General features: G+C 43.2%; 1 protein-coding gene across 3 annotated transcripts in view; it reads right to left on the bottom strand.

Moving 5' to 3' along the window:
* FAR2 (fatty acyl-CoA reductase 2) overlaps window positions 1-26,685 on the bottom strand; it is a 112,885-nt gene that overhangs the window by 4,889 nt on the left and 81,311 nt on the right. For all 3 annotated transcript variants that reach the window (XM_085048954.1, XM_085048953.1, XM_085048952.1), the window contains exons 3-11: window positions 21,249-21,424; window positions 18,095-18,274; window positions 13,204-13,381; window positions 12,077-12,121; window positions 8,677-8,795; window positions 7,578-7,645; window positions 5,199-5,370; window positions 1,744-1,873; window positions 775-902 (exon numbers count right to left, since the gene is read on the bottom strand). In XM_085048954.1, the coding sequence (XP_084905080.1) occupies window positions 775-902; window positions 1,744-1,873; window positions 5,199-5,370; window positions 7,578-7,645; window positions 8,677-8,795; window positions 12,077-12,121; window positions 13,204-13,381; window positions 18,095-18,274; window positions 21,249-21,424 (1,196 nt within the window). The remainder of the gene's footprint in view (window positions 1-774; window positions 903-1,743; window positions 1,874-5,198; window positions 5,371-7,577; window positions 7,646-8,676; window positions 8,796-12,076; window positions 12,122-13,203; window positions 13,382-18,094; window positions 18,275-21,248; window positions 21,425-26,685) is intronic.

A 26,685-nucleotide genomic window follows, 5' to 3' on the forward strand; every position in this document is an offset into this window, starting at 1 on the left:
TCATACAGAGAGGTTTTTCATTACTACAAACTGTGTCCAATACTTTCTGCTTTGGTTTCATATATTGGCTATTTCTCACCTTGCAGGATTTGGGGTAGGCTAGAGAACCTTCACTGGAGTTGAACGACCAAGGTTCTCTTCCTTGGGTGAAACCTTGACTTCAGAGTTGTGAAATTCCTTAATAATAATGAATGGTCTTCACTGTTGCAATACTGGAGCATTAGGATTCTTTTTTTGGGGGTGGGGGGGGAGAGTGGTAATTTACAGCATCCATTTCAATGGTATTACTGAGTTTTTCAGATGCTAATGATTCTGTCTTTCTGTCAAGAAAAAATTTCTGCAATTCTCTAATTCTCATTTTCCTAGTGCTTGACCAAAAAAGGGGAAAAGGGAAAAAAGACACTAAAGACCTCAAGACTTGTTTCATTTTTAGAAGAGCCTTTTTCTTTTCAAGGTAAACTTTATCACTGCACCATAGCCCACTGTCTGAGGCAGTTAGTAGTCTGTTCCTAAGGTTCTTATGAACCTCCTAAAAATGATCCATGAATGATGAACTTTTTTAGGATTCCCTGCTGTGACAAACTGTTCCATTATTCTATGTTTGTAAATACTGACAAAGTGCTGCCATAAGAAATAAGTTACTGATCTCCATTTTAATTAATAATAATAATAATAATAATAATAATAATTTTGCAATGTAGCTAGAATTATTTTCCCCAAATGTCATCCAAAGGTAGCCAGGAGCTCTTATCCTTGTCCCTGGGTGTGACTTACTTCCGTAAATGCTGCTTTGCTGCTGGAATGCCAGCCATGTCCTCATTTAGCAAGTACTTCTTAGCACCTATGCAGTAGCTCTCGATGTATTCTGACCAGTGCAGCTGGCGAACATCGAAGTTGTATAACTGCGATTTAAAGACAAAGAGCAAAAGTGGAACACTAGAGTTCAAAACAAATTCACTGGAAGCATCAATTCTTCATCAATCTCTGTTCCTGACAAGGAGACCCTCTCTCTGAAATTCCCAAAGCCACCGAGTTCCCAAGCACTGCTATTTCACAGCTGCTGATTATTGTCTCACCCAGCTGGAAATTTGGGCAAAGCAAGCAGAAATGTAGTGCTGGCTGGTAGAAATTAAAGATGTTTATCTTTCAGGTGGCAACTTTTCCATAAATACATGTATTTGTACACAAGCACACACAGAGTCATGGAGGAAAAATGGCATTTCACACAGGCAAATGGATTAAAATGAAAACCTCCATGCAGTTTTTAATATGTCACTAGAATTATGTGTAAATAAATTAACTGGACATTGAGTCAACAGGTGCCTCTGCATCAGTGTTACTCTCAGCTGTGCTGCATTCTCTTCTGGCAGCTTGATCACCAGAAGTCCAGGAAATTTGGCATTTGGCAGAAATAAAATCTCATTGCAGAGCCAACTACTCCAGTTTATTTTAGGTGCTCGTACTGGACAAATTGTTAGCAAGCTCTCAGGCAGCTGTTTGTCTCCAAGAGCAAAGAAAGGCTTTGTAGAGAGGAAGAAGTTTTCACAGAATAGGTTGGGTTGGAAGGGACCTGAAAACATTCTGCTCTAATAAACAGAAAGCTCCTGAAATAAATGAATTATTTCAGGTTGAAGTCAATTCCAATCATCTAGATAGCATTTAAAAGCCCAACAATACACCAAAAATAATTTCTGCAGATGAACAGAACTGGAGATTAGCAACCCATATTCAGGGCATTTTTACCTTTTTGTCCTCTGTGTTAAGGTGACTCATTAACATATTCATATTATCTGAAGACCAATTCCAGGACTGGGTGGAGAAATACTGCAGGAGCGTCATAGACTTGTGCAGTCGATTGATGATCTTCATCATTCTGAAACAAAGGGGGAGTGTCAGAGGTGAGCAGGAAGCTTAACCTTGTGCAGAAGCTGTTGGTTTGTGTTTTTACCAATCCAGGTGAATAAGCATTGCAATCCCTGCTGAGCACTGCCTTGCTGCTCACCAGGCTGAGAACTTACTCAGCAAGTCTGAACTGCTTCAGCTGAGCTCCTGAGCCTAAAGCGACTCAGCTTTTACTGCTGGCTCCAACATGGCTGCAAACGTGTTTTCCACTGATGTCCAACTCACTAGTCTGACCTAAACATGGGGAGGAAGCTGCATCTACCTCATGTCCCACTGTGGAGGGAAGAGCCCCTCTGAGCTAGCATGAGTCTGCACCACAAAGGTGCAGTGCCTCTGCTCCCACGGTGGATACTTCTCTTTCTGCTCCAGGAATTCTCTTCTGTTCCCAAGCCTGAGTTGGGTGCTGAAGCAAGGCTCTGATCTTTGGAAATAGCTCCAGTACAGAGGTCACCACATCTGCAGTATGGACACTGAGCTCAGAAATCATGTGCTCAACTTCAGTTTTCAGACAGAACCAATGAATCACAGAATGGTTTGGGTTGGAAGAGATCTTAAAGATTGTCCAGTATGTTGTCTTGCTTCAGGGGCATAACTGCTTAAGGACCTTGAAAGGTAAGTTCAGGTCCTCTGATGTGTCTTGGCCTTTTCTTATCAATTTTTTATTAAAAAGAGGATTGACAGTAACACTGTCCTACTTTGCAGGATTATTTTACAGTTGTCCCAGACCTCTGGCAGTTGTTTTGAAGTGTGATGTACAGTGCTCGGTCAATTCTGAGAGGATGCCACATCCTCTCAGATGGGGTAAGGGCAAGAGAAAGCACTAAAAGGCTGATTTCCATGGAAAACAGAGCTGTTTTCATGTGAAATTTTGAGCTGCCTACAGGGTAACACAGTTGCTGTGACAAATAAAAGGAGGCAGTCTGGGGGAGAATGGTGCCAGGCTGGGCTCTCCCGATGCAGATGTGACTGCCACGATGATAAGCACTCAGCACAGCAGAGAAAGACACAATGAGTCCATCAGCTCAGAGGAGAACTGTGCAGCTCACCCAAAGCAAATGGAAAGAGCACTAAAACCTTAGATAGGCACTCCTTCTTGAAGTGGCTTTCATTTTAGAAGCAAAGCAGACCATCGGATTAAAGGAACCTTCATTCTGAGTAATTATATGCACGTTGGCTGAATGAAGTTTATCTGAACTAATTTAAAATTATTTCAGATTACTCTTCCTGTGTAGGCAAGCCCCACAGGGGCAAAGCTTTCTGAATATTTTAATACCTTTCAGAAGCCTGGGAAAAAAGAAGTATGCTGATAGATTGGAAAGATCTGAAGCTGCCCCTTAAGCTGACTCCCCAAAATCTTCCAAGTGCTCAGGACTAATGGAAACTGCCAGAAAAAAGAAATGACAAGAGAATCAACTCTTTAATATAGGGAAGAATTTTTTTCCTGTGAGGGTGATGAGGTCCTGGCACAGGTTGCCCAGAGAAGCTGTGGCTGCCCCTGGATCCCTGGAAGTGTTCCATGACAGGTAAGATGGGGCTCTGAGCAACCTGGGACAGTGGAAGGTGCCTCTGCCCATGGCAGGGAGTTCAAACTGGATAATTTTTAAGTTCCTTTCCAACCCACACTAGTCTGTGATTCTATGACCTGTTTCATGTCAACTGCCTGAGCTCAAATGTTGTGGCCACATTGAAAAAACTAATTTGTATGAAGCGAACGTCTTCTGAAAAACATCGAGTAGAAAAATGGCAAAGATTTCTTACAGGTAGTCTCATCCTCCACTGTGAAAGAACTGAGAGGAATAAATCAAGTATGAGCTGTCACAGTACCCACACTTCAGACATGCATTCTACCTTCCAGAAAACTGTTTACAGCAATGATTTCTGTATTTGCCCCCACACAGCGCCTTGCATGAGCAGATCCTCAGGTGAGACAGGACTGCCCTAGGAGACTACCAAGGATAGAAACCACATTGTGCTGTAAGTCATGGATGGACATGTAGCACTCACGGGAAACCATTTAGGGTAGTTTTGCTTGACATGTGGCAATTTATGTGAAACGAGCTTACACCTAAAAAAGCTTCTTTTACTTTTGTTTAAACAAATAAACAAAGACAATACAGGCCTGATATTCAGGTAGCTGGGAAAAGAAGAAACAATGAGCTGCTCCTGTGCTTTCCACCACAGTACAGCAATACCTGGTTGAGCTGAAGTAGTGTGTAAAAAGCAAAGAAGAATTATATTAAAAAATACTTGGTAAACTCATAACTTCATTGCTGAGCTATGTTTGCTGAAATTGCAAATCTTAAAGTTCAGAAGGTTGTGCTGAGGTCTGTTTGACATTTAAATACAGCATTGCAGGCAGTGTCCACTGGTTAATTATGCCAATCATCTTAATGAAATGTCAATTGTAATGGCAGTACCATTAGTGCTGCCCATTGCAACAGAGATTGGAGATTCCAGCCTCATTTTCAGTTTACCTCTATTTCTAGGGTAATTCCTCCTGGATAACTGGAAGTCTTTTTACAGACCAATTTGCCTCCGTAGCAGAATGTCAGGGAGAAATCAGAGCCGTGCCAGGGATTTCCTTGCAAACAGCTGAAGCCAGCTTTCTAACTAGCAGAGAAGCACAAGAGCAGCTGACATCAACACAGAGCTGCCATCCTGTTCTCATGTTGCACAATAAATCCTCCTCTGTGGTGGCAGGGGGTAAAGGAGGACAATGTCTGGAGTAACACTACCTTCCAGAGGATTCCTTGCACATGGGACATGGATATTGCTGTTCCTCCAAGCCATGCCACTGCTAGGGCTCAAATACCACCGGTGACAGTGAACTGTCCTCCTGAATACAACTAGAATTTAATCCTACTACTGCTTCCTAGATTTCAGGCCAGTGCTGGAAACAGCTACTTAGACATCTGATTCATGGGGCAAAAAAACAGATTAGCTAGTATGTTGTAAACCTTGCCAGTCTCAAGTCCTTATGCAAGCTCATGCCAGATGGGGGTGATCCCACTGGAAAGCTGAAGTGGTGGAGATCTGGATATAGAGAAGACAGAGACTACTAGTCCTCCTCTGCCTTGGGAACTTCTGAAGTGTGTGAGTTTAAAAGACGTGCTGTTCGCCAGGTGGTGGGAAGGGTGCAAGCCCTAGGCTGTGCTTAGCTTCAGCCACACGTTTTCCTCATTTTTTCTCAAGACAAGGCAGTAAGAAGCCCACGGACTCCATTTCTCATCACTGGTTAGAGCTGTGCTCCCCACAGGAGCAGCAGGCTGCAGGAGGCTGAGGGCACCATTCCTTACCTGGGCTTTCTCCCCGTGAGCCTCATGTACAGGTCGTAGAGGATGGCAGGTGCCTTGTGGCTCACAGTTATCCAGTACTGGTTTATCAAGTAGCTGGAGGTCATGTGAGCGTTGGGAGTGCGGAAGGCCTGCTCCAGAGGGTTCCTTTTGAACGTGGACATGACATACTGCCCTGCAAGGGAACAGGCATTTCACTGGCAAACACTCACTTCCAGCTGGGCACAAAGCAAGCACAGCCCAAGCTGTTGTGCTTCACACCTGCAGCCCACAGCTTCCTGAACTGTGGCACCACAGCTTGGAAAAGATTGTCCCTTCTGCTGTGAAAACTGATGACTCCATCCATTGCCTGTTTGAAACACAATCCTGCTCCACACTTAACAGTGGCAGACAAAGCCTCCTTGTCAAAGCACCAAAACATAAATGAGGAAGAGTAGGCAGTTGTAGGAACGTCAAGGAGCTGCAGTTCTGCTTTGGCCTGCAGCAGATGGAAAAGAAATTCCTAAGTCCTAACATTTCTTCAGATCATTGAAAGCAAAGTCTCATCTGCTAGCATACAATAAAAATGACATTTCTAATTTTCAGTCAGATTTTCCAGTGGGCTGATGTCTGAGTTAGTCTGAGTCAGGGACAGGTCTTACAGGGTAATACCTCTAAAAAGACTTCATAACATCCTTTCAAACCTTATCTGACCCACGCCACCAAATGTCTGCCTGTTTTCAGACCTCTGGATGCTCTAAGGCAACGAACTGTCTTGCATTCTTAACTTGAAAACAAATGGTAGGGTGGAAATCTTCCCTTCCCTTTGCATGTTAAGGCACAAAATATGTTGGGTCTGATTCTGAGCTCTGGCAATGGCACAGTGCCACAAACTGGCATCTAGATGTGCATATCTGGGGCATTTGCATACTGCAGAGGCTTAATAGAACTGCAGGAGTTGAATATAAGACTATCATCCTAGGGACTGATAAACAGATGGTGCTGCTATTCCTGAGCACCAGTGTGCTCAAGAAAGAGGAATATGTGGGCTTTTTTCACTTTTTAAAAAATTGATTTGAGAGTTAACAACATCAATCTGTGCTCATACTATAGTTTAGTCTCTAAGCTTATGTTACAAATAGAAAATCAGATGAGAATTTGCAAGTCACAAGAAACATCCAGATCATCCTCAGATAAGCAGATTCCAATCAGAACATTCAAACAGGACCCTGCAGTGTCTGTGGTCAGCTCATTACCGCACTCCAAGTAGTGATTTTTGCTGTATGTCTTCTAAGAGGCCCAAAGCAGGGATTTGTCACCTGTAGGAGCTACTGAAACAACTTGGTGGTCTTTCCCCTCTGACCTCAACACAAAAATGCAGCAGCAAATCCTAAAACTCAAAGGCAGGTTCTGCAGGGGGGAACCAGACACAGATCTCACCTAGGCAGACTATCAAGAATAAACTGAAATTAATTTTTACCACACTGAACGTAACTTTACAGCCTGGTTTTGAGGAGAAACTGCAAAATGTACTTCACAAAGTCAGGCCAACCAGATTTACATTGCAGCAAAGCAGAATGTGCTTCTTCAGATTACAATTTCAGGTTTTTGACCACATCTTTGTAACAGAAGGGAAAGTAATAAGAAAGTAACGAACTTGGAGTGATGTTCTCAACACTCAGCCAATCTCGCTGAAACCTCTTCCCTGCTAGACCATTTAATCAAATATCGTGGTTAAGACATTCATTCTGTAAATGCAGTTATGGTCTGATCCTCTGCTGACTTAGTTTGCCATGTCAATAGTGCAAGGGGAAAAGCAAAGCAAAGGCTGAGAGATGGAGTAGCCAGCCTCCTGTATTTAAAGTACAAAGGTATGAATGCAGGGGGACCAGAAAGTAAACCAGGCCCTGTACATCTGTCCATGAATGTACTGACTGCAAACAGTATTTCACAGTATGCAGCTGAGACAAATTCTGCTGCTTGGCTTCAGCATGAGTTTTTCTCTGCAAGGGTGTCAGGATCTGTCTCCCTTTCTTTCACCCTTGCCTTGGAAGTACATCCACCTGAAGAAAAGGCAGCCATGAAAATAACTTGATTTTTTCCCACTGACAAAATTCTCAATCAAAATACAAACTGTTCTTGAAGCCCACCTGTAATCTCAATGTTTGCCTCCTCAAGCTCACACCAGTTATTTCTGTTCAGAATTTTCTGATGGGGAAGAAAGACCACTTCCATAATATCACTGAATCCTAGAATGGTTTGATTTGGAAGTGCCTTTTTCATCACAGGACCCCCCCACCTGGAGTTTGAATGGCAGACACTGAATGCCACCTAAATAGAGGAAACCACTTCTTCAAAGGGTAAGGAACACTGTGGATGTTCTCCATTTAAATGAGACCTTACCCATTTCTCCCCAGAAGAAAGGGTTGATTCCACCTGTTGTGCAGTTGTACACCAGCAAGTTTTTTGGTCTGGAAAAGAGAAAGAAGTATTATTTTAAGATGTGAAGAAAAACTCCACTTGTTAGGGAAGGGATTACAAGATCTATCAATTTCAAGGAAGTTCCTGATTTAACACCAAACTTTGGGTTTTGTGGTGTGGAACTAAACATGGATCACACTGGTTTTATATCTTCCTTCAACCTAAGTCAAGAATTAATCAGTTTTCTTGATGTAAGCCTGCCTTTCCAAGGGTGCAGGTGATGACAATCATTTTTCTTGCCGTATACTTGAAAACTGCACAGTTTTAATTTGGCACTTTTCTTAATAATGCTTTCAGGGGAAAGCTGGTGAGCTGCCCTTCAAGGTCCTTTTAGGATTCTTATCTAGCTTATTGAACATAGCTCTACCCTCAGCTCAGAGGGCTTACTCTGTCTTTCAAAGTAAAGCACTTCTGCCTTTTATTTGCCTGGGTTTGATCTCTCAGAGTTGCATAAACCTCCAGAATAATTAATGTGGTTTATTCTCTGTATTCCTACCTAATGACTAAAGGCTAGGTCAGAGATTCACAGGAAAAGATCTTAAATCTTTCGTGTCACTTCTACATACCTTCTCAACAATGCAAAGAAGGGAGATTTTTCTAGATCATGTAACCGGTAAGCCCATAAAATATTTATATTGTGCAGTATTTCCCAAGGAAAGCACGCAGAGCTTTATTACCAAGAAAACTCTACAAGACACTTGAAAAGCAACTCAATGAAAAGGAGGCCCAAAAAACCACTGCTGCAAAGATCTTGGCCTTCACAAAAGTGACTTCTGAGAGGCAAGAAACAGGTCTCACCCATAGGTTCAGAGATTTGCTACCTCTAAACCCTGCCTTTATTGCTTCTTCTACACACTCAGTCCTTGCCCACCCGCGGGGAGGAAAGGCCAACCAGAAAATGCACCAAACAGCCATTTGCACAGGTTTTTAATCAGCTCCTGGCTCCCTTTAAAGTGCTGGTGCAGGGAGCAAATATCCCAGGCATGCCAAAGAGGAATAGCAGAGGGGAAAGCCCTCCCACCTGTGCACAGCCGTGTACCACCCGGCTGCCAGCGTCAGGTTGATGGCGACGTCGACGGGGATCATGTCAGCCACGGCTTCGTTGTTGGCGATGACGGTCCGCAGGATCCCTTTGCCTGCCTGTGGGACACAGGGAGACAGGAAAACAGTCACCCACTTCAGCCTGGGCTCAGGTTTGACTGGCAGGACTCCCTCTGGGTGCACTGGGCACAGGCCAGCATGGTACGAGTTTTTTCTGTTGCAGATTGTTTGGGTTCTGTGACCACAAAGATGGATCTCCCCATGGATCCTGCAGTGCTGGCTTTTCAGAGGAAGGCTGGAAATATGATGATGTCTGTGCTGTGTAGAACAAGAAAAGCTGGCACTCTTAATTTAACTCAGTATGGAAGAAAATACCTTAGGAAAGAAATGTATCTGAATTTGCTGATGTAAAATTCCCAGTGATACCTGAAAGTCACATTTTCTCAAATGACACAGGCAGACAGAGGGCTGAGTGTCCCTCAAAGACTGTAGTCACTTTGGAAATGACATCAGTGGGCTTTTTGAAAAGTTCACTACCTTTCCCTTGTATGTATTCATCCTTGGTGCATCTGGCATAGGGATCACAGACTCTGACACAGACAGCAGTGCAAGATTCCCCATATGGCTCACTCCATCCTCTTCCTCAAACCTCTGTCATGCATTAACTTCTGCTGCCCTAAGTGGAACCATGGTTAGGCTCAGACATTAAAACTTTAACTTGCAACAACATCACTATGATTTTCTTTGGGTTCTTACTGTCGGGTTTTTTCAAGGGGAAAAAAATAGGCAAAAAGAAACAAAGGAGGCAACCAAGCTCAGCTCTGAATCTGCCACTGCTGTGAACACGTCCACTAGAGACCACTGTGTGATCAAGCATCACACCATCACAGGTACACTAAAGACCTTTCTGAGGTCTTCAAAATGAGGACGTTTGATGGATCTGCTGCAAAATGTGTTCAGAGCAGCATGTAATGGTCATACACACACACACACAAATGATTTAGAGATTTCCTACGCTGTGTATTTAACAAAGGCTTCAAGTTTACATTTTTGAGGTTACTTTTTACATTGAAAATGGTTCAGTGGTACTTCATCAGGTAGGGCTTGGCTTCTATTTATAGATGCTGACATTTTTCTCTTTAGTGAAGCAGAAGCTACTGCAAAGTGAAGCCTCCAAAATAATTTCCTGCTCGGAGTCTGATGTTTCTGGACAGCCTTTCAGCTGAGGTGCTTTGGGGCCAGTCACTGTCCAGATCACAAATTAAACCAGTTTTGCCCTACAGCTTCACTGCCTTGCAGGGAGGAAGGTCTTTGCATGTAATAGGGAACAGTGAGACAAAATGTCTTAATTACACTCCAGTGGAAATGTAATTGATTTCATTTTGTTCCTCAATCAACAAACACAGCTCCCCACAGCAGCTGGAGCAACTACAGGCGAAAGAAATATAATTAGATTATCAAGAACAACTTGGACTCCCATATTTCATGACTATTTGAAAGAAATATGTCTATTTATGGAATTAAATGATCAGACTCAAACACGGCGACTGAGGAAAAAGGTCTTTGCAAGGTTTGGAGTCCAGATTCTGCCCAAGTGATACCAAATATCATCTGAACCAAATCTGAATCTGAAAGGGGTTGTTCTCCCTATAGGATGAGCTTGGTTAGAAGTTGAAAGTGAGTATTTTGGTGTGGGGGGACACTTCAAATGCACAAAACCAAACCACCAAAACCACTTTCTTTTTGCTTTTTCAATTAATTAAGTTAATTGCTCAATTAAAGCAAATAAAACTACTTGTCTAATAACCACAGTTTAAAATACATTTGGCCAAGAGAGCTGGTTGTGCTGACACAGCTTTCAGGTAATCAAACTAATGCATCACTCAGATGTTCTAAGGTTCATTTTCAAATAACTCACTGCATTCAAGCACATTAATTCATGTACTTATGAATTTCCCCTTCCTCAGAAGACAGAAGTCTCTTAGGTCCCTAATAATAATCACTTTTCCCTGCCAGAAAACATTCCAAACAACTTTGTCTCTACACCCTGCATCCATTGTCATTGTTCTTTATCTTTTTCTTGGCTCTCAGTGTAGCTGTATATCACAGTTCATCACCGAAGAGCTCAGTGTAGGTGACACAAATTTCATTGTCTCTTTATCTGCCATACTGAAAAACCTCAGAGCTTCAATCCTGGACCAAAAAATACCATCTCTTTTTCAAAACTATCTCAGTGCCAGTCAGATCTTTTCTGTAAAAAGAGAAGCCTTTTGAATGCCTTTGAAAACGGTTCAGATGAAAACATTAGCTGGGTTATACACACTGTTTTTCCTGTGTATTTTATAACTGTCACAGTTTCTATTTATGCTCCACTTCAGGTATAAATGAGCTGTTTTTACAAGATATTTGGATTTTATTCTGCTCTCCCATGACTGTAGACCATTAATCCTTTGATACACTGCACCAGGCTATTTAGAATATAGTCTTGACAAAGTAATGAAGTTGGACAGCTCATACATGAACATAAATATCTGCCCAGAGCTATACAGCATTCTGGATTGACAAAGAGACTTAAGGCAGTGATTTTAGTTCATTAAAAAAAAAAAAAAAAAAGGCAGGAGAAAAGGTATGCAACTTTACTATTTTCATGTATTACATTGTAATGATTATTTTTATCTTAGAGGGAATATTTTATCAAGTTATTATTTATCTTATAATTTGTTCCCCACCATTTTGCAAAGGCATTATTTACACCAGTGTTAGGAAAAAATACAGTGAATTATCCATGGGACTGGCAGAGTCTGAATCAATCACACAGCCTTTAGAAGTCCTGCACAAAGCAGTGGCAGGTGGGACCCAGAATCTTTGGTGTTGTGGAGGGATAACAAGTGATAGCAGTGGATTTGGAAACGATACCCACAGAGCCAAAGGAAAGGATAAACACTGCTGCCTTGCATTGATGGTGTGCTAACCTGGCCTGGAAAATAAAGTTGTGTTAAAAGACTCAAGCTTTGACATCTGTGAATTACCCTCATTTCAAGGACACATCTTTTGCCTTTTCTTTGAAAATTTGGCCAAATGTGCCCAAACCTTTAGTTTTTTCAGAGTTTTTAGGAACTGCAATTCATGTTTAGTGAATCAGCGACATGAATACTCTCTCAATGTCCTTTTTTGAGCTCAGCACAAACAGACCATGCTCTGGGTCCTGCCAGCTGACAGATGCATGGCAAGTGTGTGACATCTTTCTCCCTGACTCAGAAAGCCCCTGTGGCCCTTTTCTGCACACAGTTTCTAAGTGGGGCTGTAGAGTAACATCAGAATTGCTCTTTTAGTAACTCAAACTCTGCTTTAAAGGGAGCTTGAACAGTAACCAGACGTACCGCAATAAATATTCCACTGGTCCCGTTGAAGTTGTCAATCCAACCCTGTGGAAAAGAAGAATGATTAGTGTTCCCTTCAATGACATGTTGCTTCAGAACGATGACAGTGGTGTGGACAAAGAAGGAAGGAGACACCAGCTGAGATGGATGCCAGCCCATCTGGGACAGCTGCCAGGATGCCAGCCAGTACCAGGAGATGCATTGCCTGCAATTTACCCATCAACAACACAATCCAAGTTTGTTCTTAGAAACCACTTCCTTCCTATTCCCTGGCCTTAGGAATAGAATCTGGCTTTAAACGCCGCAGTCTTGGTGCTGCCACACTTGCTGGGAACAGCTGGAGTGACATGTACACTCGACAGACAACATGCCGCTGTCACCAGGAGTGATTTGGTCACTCCAGCTAATTTCTAAGTCAAGGAAGAAAAAAATGCCGAAACTAAAACACAAACCACACCACATCACTTTTGAATCCCATCCTGCTTCAGGTCAGGAAAGCTGCCACTTGTGGGAGCTGGAGTTCAGAGCAGTGATGAGCTGTTTGACCTGGAATAAGTTGTGACACCAAACAGAGCTCTTTGTCTTTCCAAGATGGGGAGCTTGGCCCAGAGCCTTGGCTGTATCTCAGCCATCTCTGGCACACTTCAGGCTGCGTGAAAGCCAAAGGTGACTTCGTGTTGCCTTTCCAATTTGGCTGCACTTTTAGGGCACATTATTCCTACCAGTATATTTAGCGTAATGAATGACTTCATTCCAAAAGTACAGCTGCATTTAATTACCGTGTGCCTGACACTTGTCTCTCAACCAGAATGCACCAGGAGTACGACTGACCCTCAGATCCCATGGCCTGAGCAAAGAAACTCCCCTGAGTGCCTGAATGGACAACCACTTGCAATACCAGCATTCTGCACCGTAACTATTCCAGCTCTCATTATTGCTTGAATTTGGAGTTCTTCCTGAAGGTGCTGTTCTACTCCAGCACAGGTTTTCCACCTCTTCCACACATTTTCCCATGAACTGGATACCTGTTTCTCTATCACTGCTACAAGGAGGGACAGATTCCTGACAGTACCACAGCTCCAGCTGCATCCAAAGGCTCTTGTAGGGAATTGTGTGTTTGTGCTTACTGGGAAAGGCTCATGCCAGCTGGCTCCCACGATGGATGGCCTGATGATAGCAATGTTCAAGTTTCCTTTCTCTTGCTGGATCAGGTACTCTGACAAGGCTTTGGTGTAGGTGTAGGTGTTGGGCCATTCCCCAAGCAGCTTGGGTGTGATGTCTTGAATGATGGATTCATCCAACCACCTACAAGAAAGAAGGAAAACATCATCATCATCCACCATGCAGGGAGAGAAAAGGTCTCAGGCAAAACAGACCAGTGAGACAGGAATCCTCACCTGAAACAGAGGATAAGCCAGTCAAAGCCATTTAAGGTTTGAATTTAAAACAGCTCTGTAGGAGAAGGTTACTTTTGTTTTCAAGGTGCAAAATAAACCCTGGTGAGCTTCATGCTACCATGTCCAGCTCCAATTCAGGCATCGCTACAAACTCCCTTTAGAGCAATCTCTTGCATGGTTAATGCTTCACTGCAGTCTGTAACATAAATATTGTCACGGTCTGCAGCCTGATGGAACGCTCCTGGCCAGGAATCCTGCTAGGCAGAGCTCATCCTTAGTCAATACAGTCCCTGGATGCTCCCAAATATGTTTCCAGATATTCCGAGTAGCCCTGAGTGAGCAAGTCATGTAACAATACAAAGGTCTCAAAAGCTGGAATATCATCCTACAGGGGTATTATTCCAATAGCAGATTTCCATCATTTACAGTGTTAGATGTTCCTTCCAGCAGGGTTTGCACATGTTTGTTCACACAGGAAACTGCTGGTGCTTAAAAAAAACCGAACAAAAAAACAAAACCAAACCACCATAAAGCCCGAGAGAACTCTACCACGTTTTTTTTTTTTACTGTTTTTAAGGTATTGAAGTACCTAATCCATCAGAAGTAGTTACACAGATAGCTTTTAAAAAGCAGCCCTTACCAGCATGGTGCTGTAGGAAGCGCCCAAAGCCCAAAGGCTCTTCCCTGGCACAGCACCAGGACCTCACAGGTCCTGCCAGCATCTGGGTCTAAAGGACAAGAACTGGCTGTGCTTCCAGAGCCCTTGCACGCCGCTGCCAACGCCTGACAGGCTCCCAGCAGCCTGGTGTTACACCACAGAATCAAAGATTAGCTCCTGTAATCCAATTTGTAATTAAGTCAACGGACTTACAGTTCAGTCTGAAGGGGTGGACTCTTCCCAGGGGCATTGCAAGGATACTGCTTCCTGCAGATCCTCACTTCACCCCTCCCTGGCTTGAGTTTCAGAAAAAGGCAAGAGGTCAAGGGGACAGAAATACAATGCCGACTGTCACACCTGAAGAACTGCTTGATCCTGTCAGCCCTGCAAAGGCCTGGTGGCTCAGGTGGCAGGGCACTTTTCAGATGGCTCTCATTAGGCACAGATGGAAAACTGTTGTATGAGAAAGCACTGATTCACAGGGGAAGGCTGGATGCAGCAAATCTCTCCCTTTCAGAATGAGTTAAAAATTAGACAATTTTTAGTATGTAGAATTTTTTTTTTTTTTAAATAAAAAAGCCATATGGAGGCACAAATACCTTCCTTTGCAAGCCTGGTTCCATGCTGCAGAAACAAGGCAGAAAAAAGCATTTAAACACAAAATATGAACTTGAACTATGCAGAAGTTACAAGCAGCACACAATACTGACATAATTTGCAAAGCCTGTTTGTGCAGCCATTGAACCTCAGGGTCTCAACTAAACTGCCACTGTTTGAATCTGCTGAGTAGCTAATTACCAGCCTACCAAAAGGAGATGGCTATTTCTGCAGAGCCTGGAGAAGACTAAGTTCATTTGGGAACTCGAGTTAAGCTGTGTGCAAGTCTTTTTCCCCTTCTCTTTTTTTGGTTTATTTTCATAATAGGGGGCTGCGGGTTTGCATTCTGTCAAAGCAAAGCCAGGTGCAGAAGTACAAGCAGAGGCAATTTCCCCTTGCCCTCACCCTTCCACAGAGGTCTCTGCATTACCTGAAGAGGTCACCAAGAGGACCTGTCCCTCTGATACCAGCCAGTCAGGTGTTTGATTGACCAGCATTCCCATCAGGGGAGCTGAGCTGACAGTTCAGCAAGGAGAGCTGCTCTGTGACCTACTTGGAAGGTTCTGGAATGCTAACTCACAAAAGCTGCTGCTGCATTTGCCCCTTTGTAGCAAATGATGCAGATCAAACAATTAGTAACTTCTCCATTACATGCACTGAATTACTCTGCCACAGGAAAACACAGCTTTCTGTGTTAATGGCTTTGCATTAACCAGCCTCCTTCTTGTAAGCAATGATGGATTTGTATTTTCTGCAATAACAAAACCACAGCTTCAGCGAGACATTGCTGCATGCTCTGTTCCTTACCTCAGCACACCCTTCAAAGCTGATTTCCTTCAGCTTTAGATTAAGGCAAACCATGCTTGATGCAGCAGATTATATGTTTCCCCTATTGGCCTGGCAGCACTTAGAAGTGTGACTTTTGGTTTACACAGCTTAAGCCTCAGGGTTTACTTGCAGGTTAAATACCAGAATACTGAAACAGCAAGATGTAATAGGAGGATAAAAACAGAAAAAGAAACAGCTGGGAGTCCTCTTTGAGATTTCAAGTGGATAAATAATCATAAGCATATATCAAGTGCACGGCCAAAAGCATTGTTAAATGCATCTGTTATTGCATCCACTTGTTCAATTATCCCTCTTAAAGCACTTGAGCAGCATTTTAAGGCAAAGGTTGGTTGTGAAGGGAATCATCCACAGCTGGCTGATGCAAAACATAAACTGTATTTCTCCCCATTTTTGAAGGCAGATTATATTTCCTTGTCTGCTTCCCCTCCCTCCCCTTTGAAGGTAAAATTCTGATGCCTGTTACTCCCCTCTCCCTGAAACCTTCTTTACCCTGATATCCACACACTATTTCTTTTACTTACATGGTGAATAATAAAAGGTGCATCTCAAACATCACCCTCTCTGCTGCATTTTCAAGCTATGATACATAAATTCTCAGTGTTTTATATGAAGCAGCTGAAGTAGCAACCTCTGAGGTAGCCAGGCCCTTCTCCACACTTCGATTAGCAATCAGACCTGTGCTGCAGTCTTCTTTTCGATCTGAGCCATCAACACCAATTGTTTCCAAAGTTGCAAGTGATGGTAAACATTTTGGGACAACGAAAGGTAATCTTGACAGTGAGGAACTCCAAAGGCCATTATAAAACTGAGTCAGTGGGCAAAAAGATGACAGAGCAAGTTCACTGTAAATAAATGTAAGGCAGTGCTTTCAGTGAAAAGCAGTCTATCAGAACTGGTGTTAGAGGTTGCTGAGCTCAGAACTGGCAACTGGAGCTCAGCAAGAGCTCTTGAATCACAGCTGACAGCTCTGTGAAACCTTCATGTCAATGAGAAGCAGCAGACAAAAAAAATCAGTGAAATGCTGCACATCACCAGGTGCTGAGAACGAGACCAGTGGTGTAATACTGAAGCTATTTAAATAAAATTTTGAGTGACCACGCCTTCAGTACTGCATGAAGTTCTGCCTGGCGCCTGCACTTCAGGCAGGAAGTAAAGAACAGGTAGAGAGGAAGGACACCTAAACACAGCACAGAGACAGATCAATCAGCATATGAGGAGACAGTAAAAAGGCTGAGACTCTTCAGGCTCCTGAGAGTGGAACAGAGAAGAATCTCCAGGCTGGTGTAGCTACCCTAAATAGCATCTCCCAGTGATACTCTTGAGGGCAAGATATTGGGTGAGGCAGTCCATTGCTCTAATGCACTGAGACATTCCTCAAGTTTTTATCATGCTCCACTTAGTGAATAAATGATAAATGATTGATGACTACTAGCTGGAAGTAAACATCTCGAAGAATATGAATATATACTAGAGAAATTCAAACAGAAAATACTAGTTTGTACTCACTTTTCTGGAGTAGCACTTAGTTAAATTACTTCTAGGACAAACATTTATCCTTTCTTTTTTAGTAAAAAGTCAGTGGTTCTCTTAGAGGATATTAATTAACATCATCTTCTGTTAGTCTAAATCAAGAAGAAAGATTTTATACCAGCTCTCTGGGTTAACAGTTCACAGATCAGTTGCTTATATCACCCACTAGAAAATTAATGAAAATAAATTAACAGTTGTGGGAAAACTCTTCTAAGGGGAAGATTTCCTGGGGCCTTTATCAGCTGATTTTGTTATTCTTTTTAATTATTATTTTGGTAAATTCAGTTAACCAAGCTTTTTTTTCTTGTTTCATCGAAGTCCTGGATTCCTGTCCAGAATGGCAGGACACAGCCTCAAGCTGTGTGCCTCTCTGTGCCAGGAGAGGTTCAGGTGGAAACCAGGAAGATTTTCTTCACTGAGAAGGTAGTCAGGCTTTGGAAGGGGCTGCCCAGGGAGGTGGTGGGAGTCACCATCCCTGGAGATGTTTAATAAAAAACTGGACGTGGCACTCAGTGCTCTGGTTTAGTTGACAAGGTGTCAATCAGTAAAAGGTTGGACTTGGTGATCTTAGAGGTCTTTTCCAACCTCAATGATTCACATTGAGCTGTCTAAAAAAGCCTGTTTCTTACTCAGCCCCACATAACTCCAGTTATATACCACAGGATTCCTGAAAGAAGTGGAAACAATGCTGGGAAGCTGAAGAGATAAAAGAAATAATACAAGGTATATGAAAAAAAATCAGTTCTTACAAAGGCAGCAGCAGAGCTGAGTGTTACAGAAAGCAGCAACTTCACTCCTGGTGGAAAACACACTCCTGCAGAACTTAATACTGGACTCTCATGAAACCAGAGTCTTTAAAAAACCCCAAAGAAACAGCAGTAGCAGCAACTCAGAAGAGAACCCCACCCGGTTCTGTGAACAGCTCCCAGGTCTGCCGCAGGACGAAGGGAAGCCAACCCTGGAAGGGCAAATGCAGTTCCTACTTACTCCACTAAATCAAAGAGCTTCTGGGGCTCGGCCGGGGGTGGGTAGATGATCTCCTCGATGCACTTCCGAACGCAGTTTGCATAGGCAGTGGAGATGTGGATGAAGGCCTCGAGGTTCCGCATCTGCCGCGCCAGCTCCAGCAGCCGCTGCGTGCCCATCACGTTCAGCTGCAGGGCATGCCTGGGGAACACGGGCAAACAAGGTGTTTCACTGGGAAGAGTAACAATTATCCAAACCTCATCGTGGGAAGGGAAGTCAGGGAAGAGGAGGGGACATGGGGGAGCAGAAAGCGTGAGTGAAATGCAAGTGTGAAACCAGCTAGAGCAACACTGGTTTGCTGCTCTGGACACTGAATGTCTCTCAAATATTTTTACTCAATTTTAAGGGTCATAAGTGACGCTTCACTGTCATCTCTACATGTGATGTGTTTGCCACCCCTCCCTGGAACATGTTTTTCTAGCCACCGAGGCACTGTGGTTTCTACAGTGCCCATTCAATGGTCTCTGGAAGGACCATTGCTAAACCAGATGAACACATGGTTTCAGAAAGCAGGAAAGAGTCCTTGGGCCCAGAAAAACAGACTGATGGAATCACAGAATGGCCTGGCTTGGAAGGGACCTTAAAGATCACCCAGTTCCACCCCCTGCCATGGGCAGGGACACCTTCCACTGTCCCAGGTTACTCAGAGCCACATCCAGCCTAGCCTGGGACACTGCCAGGGATCAAGGATCAGCCAGAACTTCTCTGGGCACCCTGTGCCAGGGCCTTGGCACCCTCACAAGGAAGAACTTCTTCCCAGTATCCAATCTAAACCTGCTCTCTGTCAGTGTGAAGCCATTGCCTTTGTCCTGTCACTCCAGGCCCTCGTCAGCCACAGCCTCTCTGGGCAACCTGTGCCAGGGCCTCAGCACCCTCACAGTAAGGATTATCCCCCTAATATCTAATCTAAACCCATTCTCATTCAGTTTGAAGCTATTCATAAAGAAGACACAATTAGAGATACCAGCCTAAATTCCCAAGGAATGGAGACAAGAACTGAAAGGCATAAGAGAAAGAATCTCCTGGTTAGCACGGCTGAGCTTCCAGCACCCAGCATAGCTAGAACTTGTCCTAGAGACAATCTGCAACAGATTTCAGCCAGCAGACTCTGTCACGTGCTTTGTAGTGGAAGAAAAACACTTTTCCCGCACAGAAGGGAAAAGGCTCAGGAATATGCAATCTGCTCAGCCCAGGAGTAGAATCTGTCAAAGACTTACAGTGTTAGGAATTGTGCTGTCAAGCACAGTGTACACTAAAATACCTTAATTATGTTGAAGAGAAACTGTAAATAGTCCAAAGGAATAGAAACATTAGCTAAAGAGTACGATCAATATTTGGATTGCAATACCTAAAGCTAGAGATACATTTCTTTTTACATGGTGCTATTAAAGAATGGCATTTTCTGTAGATTTCTATTTCCTTCTGCTCATCTAACAGTATGAATACTTCTACTTGAGCTACCCTTCAGACAAAAGTTACTTTTCCATGTACACTTCTGTTTGATTGCATCCCTTCTGAGAAGGGGTGAACAGAACTGCACTCATAATATGGGCCTAGCATGGATTTCTGCTGTGATGCTCAGAGTTCCTTTAGCCTTTAAAGGGAATTATCATCTAAGCCTATTTGATGGTTTGTTATTTGTTTTGTCATTCTTTTTTTTTTCTATTTCTATTAAAACAGCATCTATAAATATTTCAACACAACACAATTTCTGAGATTTCTGCCCTCAAGAATTCCATTTGGAAAATTCCCTAAATGTACTGCATGTTGATGCCAATAATTCATGTAGTGTCTCTGCTGCTGCTTTCCCAGGATCTTCAATCAATGCTTTTGCCCTTTCTTTTTCTACTGGCTTTACATACTCCATTCCTATCTCTGAGCTTCTGCTATGTTGAAAAAAATAACTTTATTTGTGTCCTTATCAAGTTGCTGCTCAAAATTCTTAACTGAGCAGCAATATTGTGCTTTCACATTGAACTTGCTAAAACTTTTACTCATCTGGTATATTTTATTATTCAGGCACAAATAATTTGATTTTAAGAACTTCTCATATTTTGCCTTCTAATAATAATTTTCCCTGTTCTGTTAGAGAGATTTTGACAGATCACATACAATCAGTCTTTAAATAATTTCCACACTGCCTACAAACTGATGACCTTTTAAGCTTTTAACTTCTTTCTAGCGATCCTCCTTATTAAAAATGTGGTTTCCCTTTGATGTTTTATGCCACTGAGATTTATTTTTAAAGTGGGTTCATTTGTGCATTGATTTAAGAACATTTATGGCTACTTACATATTGGCTCAAGAGCTGCTTCCCTTCTGGTGTTTCTCTAATTAGTTGCTCTAAAAGAGCAAATATTTATGGTGGGCACAGTGGATATCTATTTAGCCTATGTATGAGCAAACGAAGACTGATCTTAAGAATTGTGTTTTCTACTACCACAGCTTTAGTGTTTTTCAAAAGGATCACGAAGATCTAGCAATGCAGATCATCCACCTCGGTCTGCTGAACTGTGCAACCTGCATAGAAGCACTTACACATCTAATCTTGTTTCAGTGGCTTATTTCTGTGGGTTTTTCTTAATGGAAAAGCCTCCCTGCACAGGCACTCCCTAGGGAACTCCTTCAGAAACCGAGCACTTATTGTAAACAGTTAATTACAGGGAGTGCTGGGTGTTTTAAAGGTTGTGATGGGCTGTTTCCTGAAACCACAGCTCATCTCCCTCCCCAGCTACTCGGCGACAAGGAAAAGCCATTAACACCAGCTTTAGAGAGAGAGACACAACACAGTTTTCCTTCAAGCTATCTCCAGCTCTGCCAAAACGTCTCCCTGTTGACCACACTTTCCCCCACCCCAATTTTATGTCGTACTTAACTCCCTCACTGTATTACAACCCAATCCCGTAGCTCTTCCTTCTGTTCCACTGGGAATGTGCCAAGACAGTTCACTTTTGACACGCACACGGCATTTTCAGAGCACTCCCCCTGCATGCTCAGTGCAGAACCACGGGGAGCAGGAGCATGGAAGTGGGGAATCAGCACTGCAGACATGCAGGGGATGCTCTGAGCAGGGCATCCCGGATCGTGCTCAGCAAACACAGAAAGCAGGACGTACTTGAGGGGCTCGTCAAAGCGAACTGTGGCTGCACAGTGGAAGACAACGTTGACCCGGGTCAGAAGCTCCTCCTCGTCTTCAGCACTGATGGCCAGCTTGGGCTGGGTGAGTTCAGCATTAATGGGCTTAATCTTCTCGTGGAAATTAGGGCAATCTTCTCGGACCCTGTCAAAGACCTGGAAGCACAAACAGAGAGAGATCAGGTACGGAATTAGGCTGCTGGGATCGCTTTGATTAGCAGGCAGTCTGATTACATCAATCAATGCAACTGGCACAACGGAGAATTCCTGTCTGGGGGGACACAGGTGAGATGATAAAATAGTCCATTCACTTGCCCCCTCCCAGGAGAAACAGACCAAAACCACAGGGGGTAATGCATTGCTATGAAGAGATTAATGAATCTTCTCTCCAACACTCACATCCTCAGACTGCCACCAAAATTGCTCTGTGTCCCCATCATCCTGCAGCCACCTGCTATTTGATCTGGAGGACTGCCTGTAGGACCAAAACAGGAGCTAAAGAGCAGGAGGGCAGAGTTTGGGGTGGGAAAGCCTGTGCAGCATTAGACTCAAGCAATTTCCTAGATGGTTCTACAAAGCACTTGCAGGGAGGAGGGGAACTGGGCATTCTTGCTCCTCCTCCTCTTCTGGTTTTTTCTACTGTCACTCTTTGCTCGTGTCAGAGGAGTCCAGTGGAGACCTGCTTTTGGGATGGAATGATGGGGCATCCCAATAACCCCCACTGCTGAGTGCCACCAGCAGCTTTGCTAAAGTGCAGCTGGCTGGCCTCTCAAGCTATCTTCCAGACCCTTTTTTCCTACAAGTACAATCCATAGCTCTTTCCAAGACATGTTTCTGCCCAGCATTATTATATGTGAGCAACTTCAACGGAATTCATTGAAACTGTTAAGACCAAAAACCTCTTTGTGGGGGGGAACAACGACGGTGGAGCAGGGTGACAACATGAAAGGCAGAAAGAATCAAGAGAATAGAAAGGCTGTGCGATCTGAAGAGGTATGATCTAGATTCCAAAGGATAATCACACTTCCAAGGTAACAAGTCTGCTGAAGGAACACCTAACACTGGGAGAGATTACTGAGGGATGCAAGGGGTGGGTGCCTTTGGACACCTTTTGGAGCTGTCAAGATAGGCAGTGCCAGGAAAGGAAGGGAAGAGCTGAACCTGCCTTGGGGCAGGAGCAAGGACTTTTCAGCAGCTCCGTGTTTTTGGGGTGTTTCCTCTACTCTGTAGATTACTCACCAGTAACACCCAGTTTGGAAATATTTTTACTACCATTGCCTCATGTTTTCCTAGAGATTCTTTCACCTTTGATGTCCCGGTGCTTATGTATGAGCAGAAATTGTGTGACATAAATTAAACATACTAAAAGACACATGAAAGATTGCATTGATTCTAACGGCAGGGGTTTTTTGTTTGATTAAGGGATTACCATCTTTCTACTTATCTGACAAGCAAATCTAGATAAGCCTCGAGGTTCTTAGGGATAAAGAGGTGATAAGAGAATCATTAGCCTTCCCAATTATGCACCACACTATGTACTTGACTTATTTTACACTGGCACACAGCTGCACATCCTTCATAAACCTGAAACTTTAGTCCAAGTTAAGACAAGATAAAGCCATTTCACTGCTCTCAGCTGCACCTGACTGCACTCATCTTTCATCAAGGTGGATGGGCCAGGAATAGGAAAGCTGTTCATGGGGAAAGGTGTTGGTGAGAGCTGGCAGGACTGTAGGAACTGAATTCCCAGGCACCAACAGCCTTAATGTCTGCAAAAAGCTTGTTTTCTACCAAGACGCTACACTGGCTCTCCAAATACGCATCATCTCATGAGAGATCACATGCCAGCAAACCCTGATGGGACACTGAAAGGTTTCTCAGAGAACCCACGTGAGACCAAAGCTGTCTCGTGGGACTCTCAGGAATATTAGTTTGCATTTGTTTGTGCTATTGCAAAGAGAGTGCAAAACGCCACGAAAAGAGAGCTATTTTCTGCTTGTTTGGCATCAATAATGCAAAGGCAGAGAAAGAATGAATCAGCCCTTTCTCCATTTCAGTCACGGCATGTAAAATAAGAGTAGCATTCCTGCAGTGCCAGCCCTGGACAGCTAAATTCTTCCTCCATCTCCTCCTGACATTCCCACTGCAGATAATATCCCTGTGGCTCCTGTGCCTGCTGCCACCACGTGCTGCTCAGCTGCTGCAGCTTTTCACCCCCTCCAGTGATTCACTGCATTCCTCCGAAGGATGAAGGCAATTTCTAAATGCAAGCTCACAAGTCAGCACACTGCTTTGGAAACCTGCACCGCGGGAACATTCAGTACGGTGCCACCATTAAATCAGATAGCGGGAGCAGCTGTTTAATCAAAGTCTGCTGCTTCTTTTATGGGAGCTGAAAGGTTTCAGACTTGTCAGTGCTTTACGGGGAAATGAGGGGAGATTTAAAGGCAAAACAAATGCAGCTTATTTTATACTGCTTCCTACAGTTCACGGAGTACTTAACCTAAAGATGATGCTTAGTCTGAAGGTAAACTGTAATTGCACCTCTAAATTCTGATGAACTCACCCAGAGCGTAAATAACAAATCCCCAATAACCGTGTGAGGACTAAGGATTGTTCTGTCTTTTCTTTTCAGCAGCCATCTGCCAATACAAAATACAGTCAGTGGACTGGCCTGATGTACTGTTGGAATTACAGGAAAATACTGGCCAGGTCTACAGTACTTCTGAAGGGATACAGGAATTGCCACAAAATTACAGTGTCTTTTTGAGCACTGATCTTAATGCATTGCAGGGGCAGCACTGCAGCCTTGCACAAACCAACAAATTAATCTAGTATCTGCTATTCTCATTTTTAACCTCAAAACAGGATGCAAGTTCAGCGTGGGCTGTGCTACCCCTCAGCAGAGGGGAGAATTCCTTATTTCTCATTTTACAATGAGGCAATTCCCATTTCTAACAATAATGCCATCTCTGTGTTTTCACTTTACATTGTCAAAAAAGTGCAAACAGGACATCTGGAATTTGTCCCAACATTACAGCTGAGTGTGTTTGATGGGCACTTTCCCTATTCCTGCCCACTTAGGCTGTGACCTCGCTTTCCAAAGGACATCTGCAGCTCTTGGTGTTCCATGCTCTTGCCTTAAAGCATGTAATAATTCAGAGAGGTTTCTGCCTACCAATCCTCCAGTAAGAGATTTTTTCCATGCCACAAAGATACAAAAACCTCAAAGAAAGGGCAAATTGCACATCCATGGAACAGCACAGCTGAAAAATAAAGGAACCACTGAACAGTGCAAAATGCCAAAGGCTTCTCATCTTCCTCAGGAGGCATTTTCAGTGAAGCAAACACAAGCTAATGAAAAGCAGAGTGCCTAAGTCCACTTCAAAAAAGGAAACTGCACGAGTTTGGTCTTGTAAAAGCCATTCAAAGTCCTGGGTAGTCCTTTCTTTTTTGGACAGCACTCATGGATCTCCCTCTACCGCATCAGGGCCTGGTGACTGACCCAGAAAACATCAAGTTGGTAAGTGTGGCCAAGAAAGGCAACATTTTTTTCCTCAGATGTGTTTAACAGGTGCCAGGAAATCAGGCTTCTCTAGGAGGATTGGTAATTTACATTACAGTAAGAACATTTTAAGGCGTTACTGTATGAAAACCTTTTATCTGGAAAATCCAGAGAATTCCCACAAAATGGAACTCATATATGATGAACTCTTAAAGCTAAGAGTTCAATTTAAAAAAAATAAAGAGTATAAAGCTTCCACCTGTCAGGTAGAGAAATGGAAGGGATTACTTAGCATAATTCAGGGGAATGTAAGCAAGAATTGCTCCTGTAAAGGACATATATAATTTATCCTAAGAAAGGCATAGGCCAAGGGGTAAAATACTGTGGCAAGAATTTCTTTCAAGAAAAAGGTGTCCAGTAGCTGTGTGGAGTAATTTGAAACCCAGGGTATTTGAAATCCCCTTTCTGAACAGAGAATTGGTGTAGAAATGCAGGGGAACAGCTTATATATAAAAAATACACAAAATAACACCCTGGGGTGTACACCCATCCCTCAGTGATTTCAATGACAGCATCATAAATACACAAGTGAGCATCACAAATTTACACTACTGAAGGTACCAAAATGATGAAAACAACTCTTAAAAAACTACCTATTGTCTGCAGTTTAGTCCTGCTGAAAGGGCTTATCAGATTTGTGTTTGCCAGTGATAAAACCTTCCAATACATTTAAGGAAGGAAGGTGCCACAACCATTTTAGAATTGCCATTGTAGCAAATTTGAGATATAATTGTGCAGCTTCTTGACATAAAGTAATTAGCCTGCAATTAATCTTCAGCCTGGTAGATTTCTGGCAATAAACACTAGGATTAATCAGTCAAGAAATGTGTGAAAATGCAGGTCAGGAAGCTTTAATTGGGATAGAGCCTTTTTTTTTTTTCCCCCCCACCCTTTTGCACTCTCTGCCTCATTTCCTCTTCAGAAAATTGCTTTTAAGAACAGTTCTTCTCAAGGCAAATAAAACATAATTCATCTCATCAGTTGGAAAGCAGGCAGCAGAGCGTTCCTCATTACAGAGAAACAAATGGCTTATGCTTCAATCCAGAGCTATTACTTTCCCCTGAGAAGAGCTAATGTAGTGGAAATACAGTACCCACCACCAACATCTAGTAAACAAAACAGCTGATTATTTAAAGATGAAGACTACAGAAACAAAGAGAGAAAGCAGAAAGTTTCAATACAGGTCAGGTAAGCCTAAGATGTATAGCCAGCTATTTGGGATGTGGTTTTGAATAGCCAATTTCCTTGAGAATTGGTTGCTGACCAAGCCTGCTGTTTTCTAGCAAGAATACCTGAATTACACGGCAGTGAATCTGGAACACTTTCTGACTCAGATGCTGCAGACAGGAGTATGAGGGACTTGAGAGACATGGAAAAGCCTTCCCTGGTCTCTAGTGCCATCTCATAGGTGGGTGGACAAGTCATGGATAGGACATGGAGCTTTCTGAGGTTTCTCACAGATGTTCTTGGCGCCCTGGGTGAACTCTGAGATTGGCATCAGCGTTGGATGGGGAAGGATGTCAGTGCAGGGAAGGAGAATGGTTACACTTGAAGCTCTTCCTACAGGAATTACTGAAAACATTCCTTCCCACACGTTTTCCAGGACTGTTTTCTTTCTCCTCCCATAACTATGCCCCAATGAGGTCAATAGGAGTCAATAGCCAAAGGATGTCAGCAGTCACATGCATAGTCAGATCCTGGTCCGCTTCCTCAGTTCTGCCACGCAGAATTGATTACCACTTGCCTTGAGAATCACTGTATGGACTTGGAAAAGTCAGGAAGTATAAAATTATCCAGATATGGGATCTTTATCTGCTTTTCCATACCCACTGGATGTGGCTCTGAGCAACCT

Source organism: Lichenostomus cassidix, chromosome 1Aa (genome assembly GCF_008360975.1).
Source record: "Lichenostomus cassidix isolate B80296 chromosome 1Aa, HeHo_3.0, whole genome shotgun sequence".
Taxonomy (NCBI): Eukaryota; Metazoa; Chordata; class Aves; order Passeriformes; family Meliphagidae; genus Lichenostomus; species Lichenostomus cassidix.